General features: G+C 56.1%; 3 protein-coding genes across 3 annotated transcripts; all 3 read left to right on the top strand.

Moving 5' to 3' along the window:
* Window positions 1-2,213: 2,213 nt before the first annotated feature.
* Window positions 2,214-2,757, top strand: LOC126647927 (protein S100-A4-like). The gene is given in 3 exon segments (XM_050330525.1): window positions 2,214-2,301; window positions 2,303-2,368; window positions 2,483-2,757. Coding segments are annotated over 3 exon segments (303 nt in total). The 5' UTR covers window positions 2,214-2,229; the 3' UTR covers window positions 2,648-2,757.
* A 4,448-nt stretch (window positions 2,758-7,205) lies between these two features.
* Window positions 7,206-8,053, top strand: LOC126647971 (protein S100-A9-like). Its single transcript, XM_050330591.1, has 2 exons — window positions 7,206-7,358; window positions 7,823-8,053. Exons 1-2 carry the CDS (start codon window positions 7,206-7,208, stop codon window positions 8,051-8,053), a joined length of 384 nt encoding a protein of 127 aa, XP_050186548.1.
* Window positions 8,054-14,099: 6,046 nt separating this feature from the next.
* On the top strand, window positions 14,100-15,900 carry LOC126647960 (protein S100-A8-like). The gene is made up of 2 exons (XM_050330579.1): window positions 14,100-14,298; window positions 15,678-15,900. Exons 1-2 carry the CDS (start codon window positions 14,107-14,109, stop codon window positions 15,840-15,842), a joined length of 357 nt encoding a protein of 118 aa, XP_050186536.1. The 5' UTR covers window positions 14,100-14,106; the 3' UTR covers window positions 15,843-15,900.
* The last annotated feature ends 2,164 nt before the right edge of the window (window positions 15,901-18,064 follow it).

The following is an 18,064-nucleotide window of genomic DNA, read 5'->3' as shown; positions in this document are numbered from 1 at the left end:
CCCAGACCCCTCCAGGAGACCCCTCAGCCCCCACTGGGGGGGGGGGGGGGCTCGTGCTGGGGGGGTCAATGAGTTCTCCAGGGAGCCCTGGGGCTGCAGACAGGCAGGAATTTCCTGGGATGTGACCGGGAGTCACAGGATTCCCCTTCTTCCTCCTCCTCCTCCTCCTCCTCCTCCTTCCCGGTCGCTGAGGCGGCTCCAGGCAGGTCTGGGCTGGTTTGCTGAAGGTGCAGCAGCTGCTCTTTGGCTCCTCCACGGGAACCAGGCCAGGTTTTTGAAAAGCCCTCACAGAGCTTTTCCACCACTCCATGGCAGAGCAAACCCCTGGCACAGCCCGGCCCTGAGGGCCCAGGTCCTCCCCTGAACCCTCCAGGTCCTCCTTGAGTCCCTCCAGGTCTCCCTTGAGTCCCTCCAGGTCCTCCTTGAACCCCTCCAGGTCCTCCTTGAGCCCTCCAGGTCTTCCCTAAGACCCTCCAGGTCCTCCTTGAGACCCTCCAGGTCTTCCTTGAACCCTTCCAGGTTCTCCTTGAACCCCTCCAGGTCTTCCTTGAGCCCCTCCAGGTCCTCCCCTGAGCCCCTCCAGGTCCTCCTTGAACCCTCCAGGTCTCCCTTGAGCCCCTCCAGGTCCTCCTTGAACTCTTCCAGGTCCTCCTTGACCACTCCAGGTCCTCCTTGAGCCCCTCCAGGTCTTCCTTGAGCCCCTCCAGGTCTTCCCTGAGCCCTTCCAGGTTCTCCTTGAACCCTCCAGGTCCTCCCTGAGACCCTCCAGGTCCTCCTTGAGCCCTCCAGGTCTTCCTTGAGTCCCTCCAGGTCCTCCTTGAGTCCCTCCAGGTCTTCCTTGAGTCCCTCCAGGTCTTCCTTGAGTCCCTCCAGGTCCTCCTTGAGTCCCTCCAGGTCTTCCTTGAGCCCCTCCAGGTCCTCCTTGAACCCTTCCAGGTTCTCCTTGAACCCTCCAAGTCCTTTCTCGACCCCTCCAGGTCTTCCTTGAGCTCTCCAGGTCCTCCCTGAGCCCCTCCAGGTCTTCCCTGAGCCCCTCCAGGTCTTCCCTGAGACCCTCCAGGTCCTCCCCTGAGTCCTCCAGGTCTTCCCTGAGCCCCTCCAGGTCTTCCCTGAGGCCCTCCAGGTCCTTCCCTGAACCCCTCCAGGTCCTTCCAGACCTTGCCCAGCCGCTCCAGACTTTGCTCTTCCTTCCCAGAGCCCCAGGGGAGCTTCTGCCCCCTCCCAGTAACTCCCCCCCAGTTTGCACTGGGGAATGAGGGGAGGGAGGTTCAGGCTGGGGGTTCCTCCTGCCAAAAACGTCAAGAAGAAGAAAAAAAAACCCGACCTGGGGAGACTTCAGGGGAGTGGCTGGGGAGGGGAGGGGGGAGGTTTCACATCCCACCGAGTTTTGGAGGAACCCGGAGCTTCATCCCCTGAGGGGATGGGGTTGGGGGGGCACTGGGGCTTGCCAGCCCTCAGCTCACATCTGGAGGGTTTGGAAAGTGCCGGGAACAGCTCGTGGGCCACGCAGGCACCGAAATAGCGCCGGGTTACACAACGGGGGAGTCGGGAAACAACAACACCAATAAAAAATCGCTGCCAGGAGAGTTTAAAAACAGGCAGAAAATAATAATAATAATAATAAAAAAAGCATCAGCACAACCCCATCCATCCCTCCCCTCTCCACGGACAGACCCCCCCCCCTCGTGGGTTCCAGCATCCCTGCGTGTGTCCCCACGCGGGGGGATTCTCCTGGACCAGGAGGTGCCTGCCCACCCCCCTTTCGAACCCAAACCAACCCCCGCGAGCAGGATAATTCGGGATGGGGGGTTGGGGGTTGGGGCAGGGCCGCTCCCGGGTTTTCCTCTCCTTCCTTTTTCCATCGTCGATGCCTCCCCCCTCTCCCTCCCTCCCTCCCCGCGGCCGAGGGAGGCGGCCCAGGCGGGGCTATAAAAAATCCCGGCCCCGTCTCCTCTCCCGCCCTTCCCGTCCCGTCCTCCGCCGTTCCCTCCGAGCTCTCGGTGAGTTGATTTTTTTTTCCGGGTGTCCCCGCCATTCCCGGGCGGGGATTTTTATTTTTATTTTATTTTTTTTTTTCCCTCTCTCGGGGGATCAGAGGGGAGGTTCCCGTTGGTTTGGATTTCACCTGCGAGGGCTGGGAAAGCACCTGAGCCCCTCCCTCCCCTGCTTGGTTTGGGAAGGAGAGGGTTGTGACCCCCCCTTTGTCCCTCCAGGTGTCCCGGTGTCCCCATGGCGTGTCCCCTGGAGCAGGCGCTGGCCGTGATGGTCGCCACCTTCCACAAATACTCGGGGAAGGAAGGCGGACAAGTACAAGCTCAGCAAAGCCGAGCTCAAGGAGATGCTCCTGAAGGAGCTGCCGAGCTTCAGCGTAAGTGGGAAAAGTGGAAAACCAGCAGGTGCCTCGTGGAGGCGATGCGATTCCAACCTTGGAAACGCCGATTTTAACCCCGATTTCTCCCACTTTTCCCCGGGGTGGGGGCAGAAACAAACCAGCGAGGCCAGTTTACAGCAGCTGATGAGCAACCTGGACTGCAACAGCGACAGCGAGGTGGATTTCCAGGAGTACGTGACCTTCCTGGCCTGCCTGGCCATGATGTGCAACGACTTCTTCCAGGACCTGCCCGACAAGATGCCACGCAGGAAGTGAGCGCGGGGGGTGGGAGGGGAGAATCTTCCCCCCTCCCCACGCCTCCCGACCCCTTTTTTACCCCCCTTTGTCCTCCTGATGTCATTTCAATAAATAGAGATTTCAGTCGAGTCCTCTTTGCCGTCCCACATTGGGGGGGTCTCGCTCCCCCCCCACGGGTGTCGTGGCCGTGGGAGGGGGAACGCGGGCAGGGAGTGGGAAAAAGTGGCGAAAAATCCACTCCCCGCGTGGATTCTGCTCTGCCTCGGGGGGAAAAGGGGGGATGTTGAGCCCTGGCAGCCGCTCGGGATGAGTCAGCGGCGGGGTCTGAGCCGGCCCCGCAGCCCCCGGAGCGAGGAGGGAGATTTTAGGGGGATTAGCGGCTCCCAGAGCGGCAATAAAAGGGTTTTAGTGGTTAAAAAGGGGGTTTTTTTGAGCCGTAACTGCGACGCTCGGGCAGAGTCAGCATCTGACACAACCCACACCCCACACCCGCGGGGCACGACCCGTCACGCAGGACCCCCCCTCCCTCCTCTCGTCCCTTTTTCCCCCTCCCCTCAGTAAATCCTGAGCGGGGTTTCGGCCGCGTTCCTGCTCGGGGCGGGGTTGTGGAGTCACCACTTCCCTGTGCCACCCGGGCTGCCCCACGAGCACGCTCAGCCCGGGGCTGTAAACTCGAGAGGAGTGGCCCTGGCCCCGCTCCGAGCTCGTCCTGCTCCTGCTTCTGGATCTCTTTTCCTCCCTGCGATCCCCTTTTAACACCCCCAACCCACCCGAGCTCGTCCTGCTCCTGGTTCTGGATCTCCTTTCCTCCCTTTTCACCCCCCAACCCACCCGAGCTCGTCCTACTCCTGCTTCTGGATCTCTTTTCCTCCCTTTTAACACCCCCCAAACTACCCGAGCTCGTCCTGCTCGTGGTTCTGTAATTCCTTTCCTCCCTTTTAACTCCCCCAACCCACCCGAGCTCGTCCTGCTCCTGGTTCTGGATCTCTTTTCCTCCCTCTAAATCCCTTTTAACTCCCCCCAACCCACCTGAGCTTGTCCTGCTCCTGCTTCTGGATCTCTTTTCCTCTCTCTAAATCCCTTTTAACAACCCCCAACCTACCCGAGCTCGTCCTGCTCATGGTTCTGGATCTCTTTTCCTCCCTCTAAATCCCTTTTAAAGCCCCCCCAACCCACTTGAGCTTGTCCTGCTCCTGCTTCTGGATCTCTTTTCCTCCCTCCGATCCCCTTGGCACCCCACTTGGCACAGAAATCCCCTCAGACCACCCCACTTGGCACAGATGCCCCCTCAGACCACCCCACATGGCACAGATGCCCCCTCAGACCTCCCCCCATGGCACAGACATCCCTTCAGAACCCCCTACCTAGCACAGACATCCCCTCAGACCACCCCACATGGCACAGACATTCCTTCAGACCTCCCCACATGGCACAGAAATCCCCTCAGACCACCCCACATGGCACAGACATCCCCTCAGACCACCCCAGTTGGCACAGAAATCCCCTCAGACCACCCCACTTGGCACAGATGCCCCCTCAGACCCCCCCAGTTTGCACAGACATCCCCCTCAGACCCCCCCATGACGCACAGACATCCCCTCAGACCACCCCATGAGGCACAGAAATCCCCTCAGACCACCCCATGTGGCACAGATGCCCCCTCAGACCACCCCATGTGGCACAGATGCCCCCTCAGACCTCCCCCCATGGCACAGAAATCCCCTCAGACCACCCCACATGGCACAGATATCTCCTCAAACACCCCCACATGGCACAAACATCCCCTCAGACCACCCCATGAGGAACAGATGCCCCCTCAGACCCCCCTACCTGGCACAGACATCCCCTCAGACCCCCCCATGAGGCACAGATGTCCCCTCAGACCACCCCACATAGCACAGATGCCCCCTCAGACCCCCTCACCTGGCACAGATATCTCCTCAGACCCCCCCATGAGGCACAGATGTCCCCTCAGACCACCCCACATAGCACAGATGCCCCCTCAGACCCCCTCACCTGGCACAGATATCTCCTCAGACCCCCCCACATGGCACAAACATCCCTTGAGACCCTCCCACCTGGCACAAACATCCCCTCAGACCACCCCACATGGCACAGATGCCCCCTCAGACCACCCCACATGGCACAGAAATCCCCTCAGACCCCCCCACATGGCACAGAAATCCCCTCAGACCACCCCACTTGGCACAGAAATCCTCAGACCCCCCCACATGGCACAGAAATCCCCTCAGACCCCCCCACATGGCACAGAAATCCCCTCAGACCACCCCACTTGGCACAGAAATCCCTTCAGACCACCCTACATGGCACAAACATCCCTTCAGACCACCCCACTTGGCACAGATATCTCCTCAAACCCCCCCACATGGCACAAATATCCCTTGAGACCCTCCCACCTGGCACAGATACCCCCTCAGACCACCCCACATGGCACAGAAATCCCCTCAGACCACCCCACATGGCACAGATGCCCCCTCAGACCACCCCACTTGGCACAGATGTCCCCTCAGACCCCCCCACCTGGCACACACGATGCCCTCTCCCCTCCACACACGTGTCCCATCTCATCCCATCCCATCCCATCCCATCCCATCCCATCCCCTCCCATCCCATCCCACTGGAGGTGTCCCCATGTCCCCCCAACGTGACCATCCCACGTGGATTCCCCTTCCTGGCCCATCCCCAGCAGCAAACCTGTCCCTTTGTTTTCCACTTCTTTTGCAATTTAGGATTCTTCTGACTCGGGTTCCGGGATTAGGAGGCTGACAGGGAGATGTTTCACCATCACTGCCCTTCCCATGCCCCAAAAAAACCTCCAAGAGTGGCCCAGGGCTGGATTTGGGATGAGGGGCTCCCCACCAGCCCCAGTTTGGAGAGGGGGATGTGTTGACCCAACACCAGCAGCACCAAACCTCCCCCCAAACTCAAAGGAGCCACCAAACCTCCCCTAAACTCCAAGGGGTCACCAAACCCCCACCCAAACTCGAAGGGGTCACCAAACCTCCACCCAAACTCGAAGGGGCCACCAAACCTCCCCCCAAACTCCAAGGGGCCACCAAACCTCCACCCAAACTCCAAGGGGCCACCAAACCCCCACCCAAACTCCAAGAGGCCACCAAACCTCCCCCCAAACTCCAAGGGGCCACCAAACCTCCCCCCAAACTCGAAGGGGCCACCAAACCTCCACCCAAACTCCAAGGGGCCACCAAACCTCCACCCAGACTCGAAGGGGCCACCAAACCTCCACCCAAACTCCAAGGGGCCACCAAACCTCCACCCAAACTCCAAGGGGCCACCAAACCTCCACCCAAACTCGAAGGGGCCACCAAATCCCCACCTAAACTCGAAGGGGCCACCAAACCTCCACCCAAACTTGAAGGGGCCACCAAACCCCCACCCAGACTCAAAGGGGCCACCAAACCCCCACCCAAACTCCAAGGGGCCACCAAACCCCCACCCAAACTCGAAGGGGCCACCAAATCCCCACCTAAACTCGAAGGGGCCACCAAACCTCCACCCAAACTTGAAGGGGCCACCAAACCTCCACCCAAACTCCAAGGGGCCACCAAACCTCCACCCAAACTTGAAGGGGCCACCAAACCTCCACCCAAACTCGAAGGGGCCACCAAACCCCCCCCAAACTCCAAGGGGCCACCAAACCTCCCCCAAACTCGAAGGGGCCACCAAACCCCCACCCAAACTCCAAGGGGTCACCAAACCCCCACCCAAACTCAAAGGAGCCACCAAACCTCCACCCAGACTCCAAGGGGCCACCAAACCTCCACCCAAACTCGAAGGGACCACCAAACCTCCACCCAAACTCGAAGGGGCCACCAAACCTCCACCCAGACTCAAAGGGGCCACCAAACCTCCACCCAAACTCCAAGGGGCCACCAAACCTCCACCCAAACTCGATGGTGATGGGGCAAATAAAAGGATGAGCCACATTCCCCGTGGGGTAAACCCGGTGTTATCCCACTGGGGACCCTCACAGGCGTGATCCAGACAAATTTCCTCTCCCATCATCTCCACCAAGCCCCCAAATCTCTGTCAGAAATGTCCCAACCTTGCATCATCAACGACCCCCCCAAGTGACAGCTCCTCTCAGATGTCACTTCTGGTGTTTCCTTGTTCTGTCCTGATGAGTTTGGGGCGTCCCCCTCCCTCGCTGACAGGGAGAGCAGCCGGTTCCTGGAGCCAAGAAGTCACCACCTGGGCGTGCTGAGCAGCCTTGCACAATTCCCTCGGGGTTGTCGCCCCGGGAGGAGATTTGAGGGTGTCACAAAAACCGTGGCTCAGGGAGAGTATAAGAAGAGGCGGCGTCTCCCCTGCGTGGCACCACTCGCTCCTGCCCCTTCTGTGCATCACCTGCAGAGCCCAGAACTCCTCCAAGGTGAGCAGCTCCTTCCAAAGGCCCTCTTTGTGGTGCTGGAAGCACCACCAGGATGGGCCTGGAGAAAGAGAGAGAGAGAGACCCCAATCCTCCCTCTCCTCCCAACCTGCTCTGATGTTTTGCCTTGTTTGTGTGTGTGTGTGTTCTCCATTCCCCAGCAGGATGAAAACCGACCTGGAGCTCGCCCTGGAGTGCGCTGTCAACATCTACCACCAGTACGCCGTGCGGTACCCCATCGACGACTACCTGAGCAAGGGAGAGTTCTCCCAGCTGCTCAAGGAGACTGCCCAGCCCTTCCTGCACAACACCAAGCCGGTGAGCTCGTGGAATTCATCCTGGAATTGTGGGATTGGTGGGGGGGAAGGCACCTCAAAAGATCACCCCTGCAGTGGGGGCACCTCCTTCTTCTAAATCAGGTTGCCCCCAACCCATCCTCGGATGCTTCCAGGGGTGGAAGAGCCCTCCTTGAGGGATGGGAGCTTCCCAGAGGGAAGGAGGGATTTTTTTCCTCCTGGAATTCAGCCCTCCCAGCTGAGGGAAGGAGGGATTTTTTTCCTCCTAGGGTTCAGCCCTCCCCAGCTGAGAGAAGGAGGGATTTTTTTCCTCCTGGAGTTCAGCCCTCCCCAGCTGAGGGAAGGAGGGATTTTTTTCCTCCTGGGGTTCAGCCCTCCCAGCTGAGGGAAGGAGGGATTTTTTTTCCTCCTGGAATTCAGCTCTCCCAGATGAGGGAGGGAGGGTTGAGCCGAGTTCCAGGTGTGTTTTTTTCCCCCCCTCCCCAGCCCAAGGCGAGCACCGACGAGTACATCGCCCAGCTCTTCGCCAAGGCCGACGGCAACCGCGACGGGCGCCTCAAGTTCACCGAGTTCCTCACCACCCTCAGCCTGGTGGCCATCGATGCCCACAACAGGTCCCACCAGGGCCCTGGTGGGGACCACGGGCATGGCCATGGGCACGACCACGGGCACGGCCACGACCACGGGCACGACCACGGCCGCCGTCCCCGCAACTGAAGCGTCCCCCCACGGGGTTTCTGTGCCCAGGGGTTTCTGTGCCCACGGGGTTTCTGTGCCCATGGGGCTCTGCCATCCCAGCACCATCCTCCCTTCCCTGCAACCCAAACCTTGCCAGCCCCTTTCCCCCGTGGAGTTGAAATAAAAACCTTGCACTTGGAGCACCGAATGGATCCGTGTTTCGTGCCTTGGGGGGGCTCCGGGGGTGGGTGCGATTCCCACCCAAACCGTGGTTAGGGTGGGTTAAAAGCAGATGGAGCTGGAGGAGAGGAGGGAAGGGGAAGGGTCTTGCTCTGGGCAGAGTGGGGAGTCCCCACTGAGCGAAAAAAAAACACTGTGTGGGCTCCTGAAGGGGGTCAGGTCCCAGTGTGCTCCCACTGCTCGTGGGTGGTTGGTCCCAGCATCTTCTACCTCAGCAGGCAGCGAGTGTGTCCTTGGTAGGAGCACCAGAGAATTTCCAGCCCTGCTTCTCCCAAATCCCCTTAGGATCAGCTCCAGAACATGACAGCAGGGAAGCACCAGAGCATTCCCAGCCCTGCTTCTCCCAAATCCCCTTAGGACCAGCTCTAGGACACAATGGGGTGAAGCACAGGAACATTCCCAGCCCTGCTTCTCCCAAATCCCCTTTGAATCAACTCCAGAACATGACAGCAGGGAAACATCAGAGTATTCCCAGTCCTCCATCTCCCAGATCCCCTTTGGATCAGCTCCAGGATGTGCCAGGGGGGTAACAGAGGTGGGGTGAAGCACAGGAACATCCCCAGCCCTTCTTCCCCCAAATCCCCTTTGAATCAACTCCAGAACATGACTGCAGGGAAGCACCAGAGCATTCCCAGCCCTTCTTCTCCCAAACTCCCTTAGGATCAGCTCCAAGTCACAATGGGGTGAAGTACAGGAACATCCCCAGCCCTTCTTCTCCCAAATCCCCTTTGGATCAGCTCCAGGAGGTGCCAGGGGGGTAACAGAGGTGGGGGGAAGAACCAGAGCATTCTCAGCCCTGCTTCTCCCAAATCCCCTTTGGATCAGCTCCAGGACACAACAGGGGCGAAGTACAGGAACATTCCCAACCCTGCTTCTCCCAAATCCCCTTAGGACCAGCTCCAGGACACAATGGGGTGAAGCACAGGAACATTCCCAGTCCTGCTTCTCCCAAAATCCCTTTGGATCAGCTTCAGAACACAATGGGGTGAAGCACAGGAACATTCCCAGCCCTTCTCCCAAATCCCTTTGGATCAGCTCCAGGAGGTGCCAGGGGGGTAACAGAGGTGGGGGGAAGAACCAGAGCATTCCCAGCCCTGCTTCTCCCAAATCTCCTTAGGATCAGCTCCAGGAGGTGCCAGGGGGGTAACAGAGGTGGGGTGAAGCACAGGAACATTCCCAGCCCTGCTTCTCCCAAATCCCCTTTGGATCAGCTCCAGGACACAATGGGGCGAAGCACAGGAACATTCCCATCCCTCCATCTCCCAAATCCCCTTAGGATCAACTCCAGGCCGTGCCAGGGGTGAAGCACAGGAACATTCCCAGCCCTCCATCTCCAAATCCCCTTTGGATCAGCTCCAGGACACAACAGGGAGGAAGCACCAGAGAATTTCCAGCCCTGCTTCTCCCAAATCCCCTTAGGATCAGCTCCAGGAGGTGCCAGGGGGGTAACAGAGGTGGGGTGAAGCACAGGAACATTCCCAGCCCTGCTTCTCCCAAATCCCCTTTGAATCAACTCCAGAACATGACAGCAGGGAAGCACCAGAGCATTCCCAGCCCTGCTTCTCCCAAATCCCCTTTGGATCAACTCCAGGACACAATGGGGGGAAGCACAGGAACATCCCCAGCCCTTCTTCTCCCAAATCCCCTTAGGATCAGCTCCAGGACACAACAGGGGGAAAGAACCAGAGCATTCCCAGCCCTCCATCTCCCAGATCCCCTTTGGATCAGCTCCAGGAGGTGCCAGGGGGGTAACAGAGGTGGGGTGAAGCACAGGAACATTCCCAGCCCTGCTTCTCCCAAATCCCCTTAGAATCAGCTTCAGGACACAATGGGGGGAAGAACCAGAACATTCTCAGCCCTGCTTCTCCCAAATCCCCTTAGGATTAGCTGCAGGACACAACAGGGAGGAAGCACAGGAACATTCCCAGCCCTTCTTCTCCCAGATCCCCTTAGGACCAGCTCCAGGACAGAATGGGGTGAAGCACAGGAACATCCCCAGCCCTTCTCCCAAATCCCCTTTGGACCAACTCCAGGAGGTGCCAGGGGGGTAACAGAGGTGGGGGGAAGAACCAGAGCATTCTCAGCCCTGCTTCTCCCAAATCCCCTTAGGATCAGCTCCAGGACACAACAGGGGGAAGCACCAGAGAATTCCCAGCCCTCCATCTCCCAAATCCCCTTAGGACCAACTCCAGGCCATGCCAGGGGTGAAGCACAGGAACATCCCCAGCCCTTCTTCTCCCAAATCCCCTTTGGATCAGCTCCAGAACATGACAGCAGGGAAGCACCAGAGCATTCCCAGCCCTGCTTCTCCCAAATCCCCTTAGGATCAGCTCCAGGACGTGCCAGGGGTGAAGCACAGCTGGGGGAGGGGGTCCTTTCCCAGGTCTCTGCCGAGCCCCAGCCCCGGAGCTGGAGGTGCCACATCCTGGGGGGTGCCCGTGACGCTTTTGTGAATCCCAAAGCAACCAAAGGACCCCAGCCCAGCAGAGAACGAGGCCGAGGGGCTCCGGGAGCTCCAGGGGGTCACACAAGTCACAGAAGGTGTCACAGAGGTGTCACACAGAAGGTCACAGAGGTGCCACCCCGGTCACACACACAGGGTGGTGACTCTGCACAAAGAAATGGGGTGATTTTAGAGGGTGGGGTGACGGCCCCCCCACAAAATCCTGGCACTTCTAGAGGTCACCGTGACCTCCTGGAGGGGGGAGGAAGGGGCAGAAACAGGAGTGGCAAAGAGCTCCTGACTGTGCTGGTGACTGTGAACCGGGTGGGGGGAACCCTCAGGCTCAGGAGGGCCCCGACATTTCCAAAAAGCAGCCGAAACCCAGCGCCCATCCCACGTGAAACCCAAATGTCACGTGGGCATTTGCACCCCGTGGCACAGCTCGGCGCTGTGGGGTTCCACAAGGGCTTTGGGGAGCATCCCTTGGGGGCAGATGCCACTCACTGCCCTGCCAGGGCCACCCTGGTGGCACTTGGGCATCGCTCCCCTCGCAGGGCTGGGCATTCTGAGTGGCCTCCCCACAGGGTGTTTTTTGGGGGAAAAAGTTGGGAAAAAAAGGGAATTCAGGACCCAGGTGGGGGTTACACAAGCACCCCAAACCTTGCTGGAGGCTTTCCCTGTCAGTTGAGGAATGAGGATGCAATTTGGGACTGCTGACAGTCCCTAATGAGCGGAGCAGGAACACACACAACAAAAAAAAGAAGAGCAATAAAGTGAGTCAGGGATACGGGAATAAAACTCATGCAACAGTTGCTGCCTCTGCCCCCGGGGCCACTCGAGGAGCATCCTCAAACAGGACCGGTTACCCTTTTGTTTTGCTGCTCCTCTCCCCTTCCTGGTATCCATTGTCTTGGTTTAAACCACCTGAGAGCCTCCTCATTCTTCTCCGAGGGTGACACAGAGGTGACAGTTGCAAAACCCCTTGGGTGGCTCATCCGCCAAGCCCGTAAAGACCCCGAGTTTGGCTTTTCCTTGGTTTTTCTTTGGTTTTTCATTGGTTTTTCTTTGGCTTTTCTTTGGCTTTTTTTTGGTTTTTCTTTGGCTTTTCTTTGGTTTTTCTTTGGTTTTTCTTTGGCTTTTCTTTGGCTTTTTTTTGGTTTTTCTTTGGCTTTTCTTTGGCTTTTCTTTGGTTTTTCTTTGGCTTTTCTTTGCTTTTTCTTTGGCTTTTCTTTGGCTTTTTCTTCTGGTTTCGTGCCCGCTTCGCTCCAGAAAATTCCTGGAGCGAGGGGAAAGGTCTGGTTCGGGCGATGTGACGACAGAAAGGAGCGGAAAACACTCGGGAAAGACAAATTGGAGAGGTAAAGGCAGACGTTTCTTCACTCTGGGGAGACTCCCAACCAGCTGGGGGTTTTGGGAAGCAGAGAGCACGAAAAACAGAATTGGGGGGGCAAAGTCACCCCTTGATTTTAGGGAGTGAGGGGGGCAGGGCCGGCCTCTCCCAAAGGGTCGGTGGGTGCAAGCAGGAACGAGGAGGAAGAACAATCCGGGAGGGGCCGGGGAATGGAAGGGAAGGGAAGGGAAGGGCCCACCCGGCAATTTCCAGGAGCGGGAAGAGGTGAACTCGAGTCGCTGCTTGCGGCAGGTGTGGCACGGCCGGCGGTGGCGAAACCGCCCCTCGGGGTGGGGATAAAAGGGCTGCCCTCGGCTCCTGGAGCTCACCAAGGGACAAGGGACCCGCTCTGCCTTCTCCCTCCTCGACACCAGCGTGAGTGGGGCCGTGGGGGGCTCCGAGGGCGGGTGGGGAGCGGAGGGAGATGCAGTTTTGGATGTGGGCTCAACACAAAGGGGGTGGTTTCGACTCAGGGCGGTGGAGGGGGATGGTTTTGGGCTGCAGAAGGAGTGTAAATTGTGGCGTGATGTGGGATATGTGTAGTGTTTAGTGCCTGTGATTTATTAGAATATATATATAGATATGTGATTAAAATATTATTTATTGCGTGTTAAAATAATATAGACATAATTTGGCATAATATAACATAATATAACATAATATAATATAACATAATATAATATAATATAGAATCATAGAATCATAGAATAGATTGGGTTGGAAAAGACCTCCAAGATCATCAAGTCCAACCCCTGATCCAACTCTAATTACTATATCATGGCACTAAGGGCCATATAATATAATACAATACAATGTCATATCACATAATATAGATATAATAAAATATAATAGATAAAATATAAATGATTTATAAATAGAGCTATAATTTATAGATATCATTATAAAATTATAATAGAAAATATATGTTATATAATGCATATATATAATATATAATATAAGTAAGATAATATATTTCATATCATATAGATATATTATATATAGAAAGACCACAATATATAATTTGGCATCCCATGCAAAATAGAACACATGCATTTAATGATAACCTATATTTTTAACACATTGCAATGTAGATAGTAAATAACCCAGCACACATAAAATTTAGGGCTGTATAAATACATAGCACATGCATTATACATATAAATAACATCATATATAGTGCATAGTTCCTATATATTATATTATATGTATAAATAACATCATAAATAATACATAGTGCCTATATATTATATTATGTGCATAAATAACATTACATATGATATATAATACCTATATATTATATCATGTGCATAAGTAACATTACATATGATATATAATGCCTATATATTATATTATGTGCATAAATAACATTACATATGATATATAATGCCTATATATTATATTATGTGCATAAATAACATTACACATGATATATAATGCCTATATATTATGTGCATAAATAACATTACACACGATATATAATGCCTGTATATCATATTATGTGCATAAATAACATTACATATGATATATAGTGCCTATATATTATATCATGTGCATAAATAACATTACACATGATATATAATGCCTATATATTATATTATGTGCATAAGTAACATTACATATGATATATAATGCCTATATATTATATTATGTGCATAAATAACATTACATATGATATATAATGCCTATATATTATATTATGTGCATAAATAACATTACATATGATATATAATGCCTATATATTATATTATGTGCATAAGTAACATTACATATGGTATATAATGCCTATATATTATATTATGTGCATAAATAACATTATATATAATATATAGCACCTATATTATATATATAAATAACACCATGCTATTTATTTTGTAATACACATCACAAACAACCTGTAATTCGGCATTTTATTCAACATACAACACATTTACACCCAAACCCCCCGGTTTTGGGCCCCGTTTCACAGCTCTGGGGGGGGGTCTCCCCCCTGCTCTCTGCAGGCACCCCCCGAGCTCAGCCATGTCCGGCAGCACCCACAGCCACGCCGAGGGCCGGCGGTTCCCCGGGAATTGCACCCTGGAGAAGGCTCTGCAGACCGTGGTGGATGTTTTCCACCGGTACAGCATCCGCCAGGGAGAGCACGACCTCCTCAACCTCGCGGATTTCCAGACCCTGCTCACCGAGCAGGCCCCCACCTTCCTGCAGGCTTGTGTGAGTGCCTGGGGTGGGGGGTCCTTGGGGTGCCATCCCTTGGGGGAGGGAATGGGGTGCAGGTCCCACCGTGGTTGGGGTTCGTGGAGGGGTTCCCGTGGTCAGGCTTGGTCGGCTCTTTCCTTCAGGAAAGGGCTTAATTAGGGGTTAATTGCACTGTGGGACTTGTCCTGCAGGTCCAGACACATCCCAGGACATGGAAGGATCCTTTTCCCACCGGTGGATTGGGAGCCCCTGGGGAGGGGGGACACCCTAAAACCTCTCCTGTCCCCCCCCCCCAAATTCCAGGACAGGAACCGACCCTGGACAAGCTCTTCAAGGAGACCGACCTGGACAATTAGGTCTTAATTAGGGGTTAATTGCACTGTAGGACAGGGGGGGGTGATGTCCTGCAGGTCCAGACACATCCCAGGACATGGAAGGATCCTTTTCCCACCGGTGGATTGGGAGCCCCTGGGAAGGGGGGACACCCTAAAACCTCTCCTGTCCCACTCCCCCCAAATTCCAGGACAGGAACCGACCTGGACAAGCTCTTCAAGGAGACCGACCTGGACAATTAGGTCTTAATTAGGGGTTAATTGCACTGTAGGACAGGGGGGTGATGTCCTGCAGGTCCAGACACATCCCAGGGCATGGAAGGATCCTCTGTTCCCACCGGTGGATTGGGAGCCCCGGGAAGGGGGGACACCCTAAAACCTCTCCTGTCCCCTCCTCCCCCAAATTCCAGGACAGGAACCGACCTGGACAAGCTCTTCAAGGAGACTGACCTGGACAATTAGGTCTTAATTAGGGGTTAATTGCACTGTGGGACATGTCCTGCAGGTCCAGACACATCCCAGGACATGGAAGGATCCTTTTCCCACCGGTGGATTGGGAGCCCCGGGGAGGGGGACACCCTAAAACCTCTCCTGTCCCCCCCCTTCCCCCAAATTCCAGCACAGGAACCGACCTGAACAAGCTCTTCAAGGAGACCGACCTGGACAATTAGGTCTTAATTAGGGGTTAATTGCACTGTAGGACAGGGTGGGGTGATGTCCTGCAGGTCCAGACACATCCCAGGGCACGGAAGGATCCCTCGCCACCAAAGGCTCTGTTCCCCCGGGTGGATTGGGAGCCCCCAGGGAGGGGGGACACCCTAAAACCTCTCCTGTCCCCCCCCTCCCCAAATTCCAGGACAGGAACCGACCTGGACAATTAGGTCTTAATTAGGGGTTAATTGCACTGTAGGACAGGGGGGGTGATGTCCTGCAGGTCCAGACACATCCCAGGGCACGGAAGGATCCCCCCCAACCCAGGCTCGGTTCCCACCGGTGGATTGGGAGCCCCGGGAAGGGGGGACACCCTAAAACCTCTCCTGTCCCCCTCTCCCCAAATTCCAGGACAGGAACCGAAGTGGCTACCTGGACAAGCTCTTCAAGGAGACCGACCTGAACAAGGACAAGGAGCTGTCCTTCGAGGAGTTCACCACCGTCCTGGCCAAGCTGGCCGACGACGCCCATCGCATCAGCCACCGCTCCGACCGCTGCGGGCCCGACCAGGACTGAGCCTCCGTGGGAAAACCGGCAGCCAGCCATGGAAAAACGGGAGCTATCCATGGAAAAAAACACGGAAGCCATCCCCTGGAAAAAAAAACGGGAGCAGGCTGCTTTAGGGGCGGGGCTCTCTGGGTGATCTGCTCTGCCTTGCTGGGATCTCTCTCAATAAAGCATCGACTTGAAATCCGCCGAGTCCTTCCCGTGCTGGCAATTCCTTCCTCGTCCCACAGGTTGGAAGGGGGGGGGGGGGTAAAAGGGTGGGCACCGCTCCTGTGGGATAACCCAGGGGGGAAGTGACGAGCCCTGCCCTTCCCTCTTCCCGCATCAGCCTTTTTTTTGAAAGAGTTTTGCAACCCTCGCCAAGCTCGGGGTGCCCCTGCCAGGGCACAACCCACCCCCTGGGCACCTGGGAACACATCCTGAGCTCCCCAAATTCCCCCCCCAGCTCCAGTGAGAGGATCCTGGTGGCCCTGGGGACGGGGTTGTGGGTGGGCAGGGAGGTTTCCCGTGCAAGGGGTGGGGGGCAGAAAGTTGTGCCAGGGCACCGTTCCTGGCGCCGTCCTCACCTCCCTGGCCTTTCACAACCAAACACCCCCTGTGGGCACATCCAGCCACCACCCCCACACCTTGGAAACCCCTCCCACACCCTTGTCCTTCCCTCCTTGTCTCCAGGGGTTGACGAAGTGACCAAAAAAGGTGGTGGGGAGGGGGGGGGGTTTCCTGTGGGGTCGCCACAAAAGTTCCGCAACGCCAGGGACGGTCCCGTTGTGAAACACTCTGGACCTTCTCCCGACCTTCTGAGCATCAGAAAGCCCCTCTTGTGAAATGCAGAGCACCCCCAGAGAGGGTTGGAGCCCGGGGAGGGGTTGCTGTTGTATCACAGAATCATTCCCAGAACCGCTGAGGTTGGAAAAGCCCTCCAGGATCATCGAGCCCAACCTTTGAGCACCTCCCATGTCCACTCCTTCCTTGGACACCTCCAGGGGTGGGGACTCCCCCACCTCCCCTGGGCAGCTCCTTTCCAAGGCCTGACCACCCTTTCCAGGAAGAAATTCCCCCCTGAAAAGTAGTTTGCAGGGCCAAGGGCTGCACCACCTCTGAGCAGGTCCCACCACGGTTCTGCCCCCGCTCTGGAGCTCCTGGAACTCACCCCTGGAACTCCACTTTGTGTTCTGAGCTCAACACGATGCTTGGCAGGTTAAACAAATCCCCCCAGAGCGAGTCTGCTGAGTCAGCAGGCGGTGTTTTTGATGAAGAAACACTGGAAAGTCTCGTTTTGCTCCCAAATTCCGTAAGCCAAAGCTCCTGCTCGGGGTCTGTGCCACCCTGAGAGACGACAGCAACAAAAAGCCACAGAGTGTGAGGACAGAACCCCACAAAAAAAGAAAAAAAAGAATAAATACCCAGCTTTCAGCCACACCTGGTGTGTGCAGCTCACCAGAGCACACCTGGGGGTGGGGAACAATCCACCCTTGGAGCCGAAATGGAGCTCCTGGAGCCCTTCCAGGCCTGGGACACGCCCTGGATTGAGTGTCCCTTTCGTGACAAGACATTTGCTGCAGGCAGGGGAGGGTCCCTCAGTGCCACCTCCCTGGCCCTGTCACACCAGGGCAGGCCTGGCACTGCTGCCAGGGCTGTGGTTTTGTGGCTGGTCTGGCTGAAGAGGTGGGGGAAGGTTGGGTTGGATGGTCCTGGAAGGCTTTTCCAAGCTCAAAGGGGGCACTTTGGGGCTCGCCAGCTCTGCAGGGGTGGGGACACTCAGTGGAGAAGGGCAGGAATGGTGGTGTGGGAGCCCTGAAAGAGGGTGCAGACACCCCTAAAAAACGGGGGTAAGTGGAAGAACCCCATGGGATTGGACTTTTGGCGAGAGCTGGCGGAGAACCCATCACGACCTCGCCTCATTTCCCACCCGCTGGGGAGGAAGGGACAGAGGGGGAGGGCGAAGTTCCCACCTCAAACCTCAACCAGGAGAAGGGGGGGACATTTCCACAGCCCTGCCCACCCTCTGCCACCCCAGGGGAGTCCGTGACACCCCCAAATTTGCGGGAAAAGCCGCAGGGACCCCTTTTTTAAGGAACTTCCCCCCTCTCCCTTCCAGCCTTAAGCAACGCCGAGTGTGTCGTGAGCAGGGGCTGGAAAGGGATGAAACAGGGGACATTTCACAACCTTTCATGGCCAGGGGTGTATAAGAGACCCCTCACTTGGGACCTGCCCCACCAGCAGCCCCGGGG

The sequence above is a fragment of the Myiozetetes cayanensis genome, unplaced genomic scaffold (genome assembly GCF_022539395.1).
Source record: "Myiozetetes cayanensis isolate MyiCay16 unplaced genomic scaffold, myiCay2020 scf41, whole genome shotgun sequence".
Classification (NCBI taxonomy): Eukaryota; Metazoa; Chordata; class Aves; order Passeriformes; family Tyrannidae; genus Myiozetetes; species Myiozetetes cayanensis.
Note: the sequence above shows the minus strand (reverse complement) of the source record. Positions and strands in the feature narration are given on the sequence as shown.

What these genes read in the sequence shown, in the direction of transcription:
- LOC126647971 (XM_050330591.1), top strand. Translation starts at nt 7,206, where the DNA reads ATGAAAACCGACCTGGAGCTCGCCCTGGAGTGCGCTGTCAACATCTAC. An exon ending in TCCTGCACAACACCAAGCCG is followed by an intron (nt 7,359 to 7,822) that starts GTGAGCTCGTGG and finishes CCCCCTCCCCAG; the next exon opens with CCCAAGGCGAGCACCGACGA.
- LOC126647960 (XM_050330579.1), top strand. Translation starts at nt 14,107, where the DNA reads ATGTCCGGCAGCACCCACAGCCACGCCGAGGGCCGGCGGTTCCCCGGG. An exon ending in CCACCTTCCTGCAGGCTTGT is followed by an intron (nt 14,299 to 15,677) that starts GTGAGTGCCTGG and finishes CCCAAATTCCAG; the next exon opens with GACAGGAACCGAAGTGGCTA.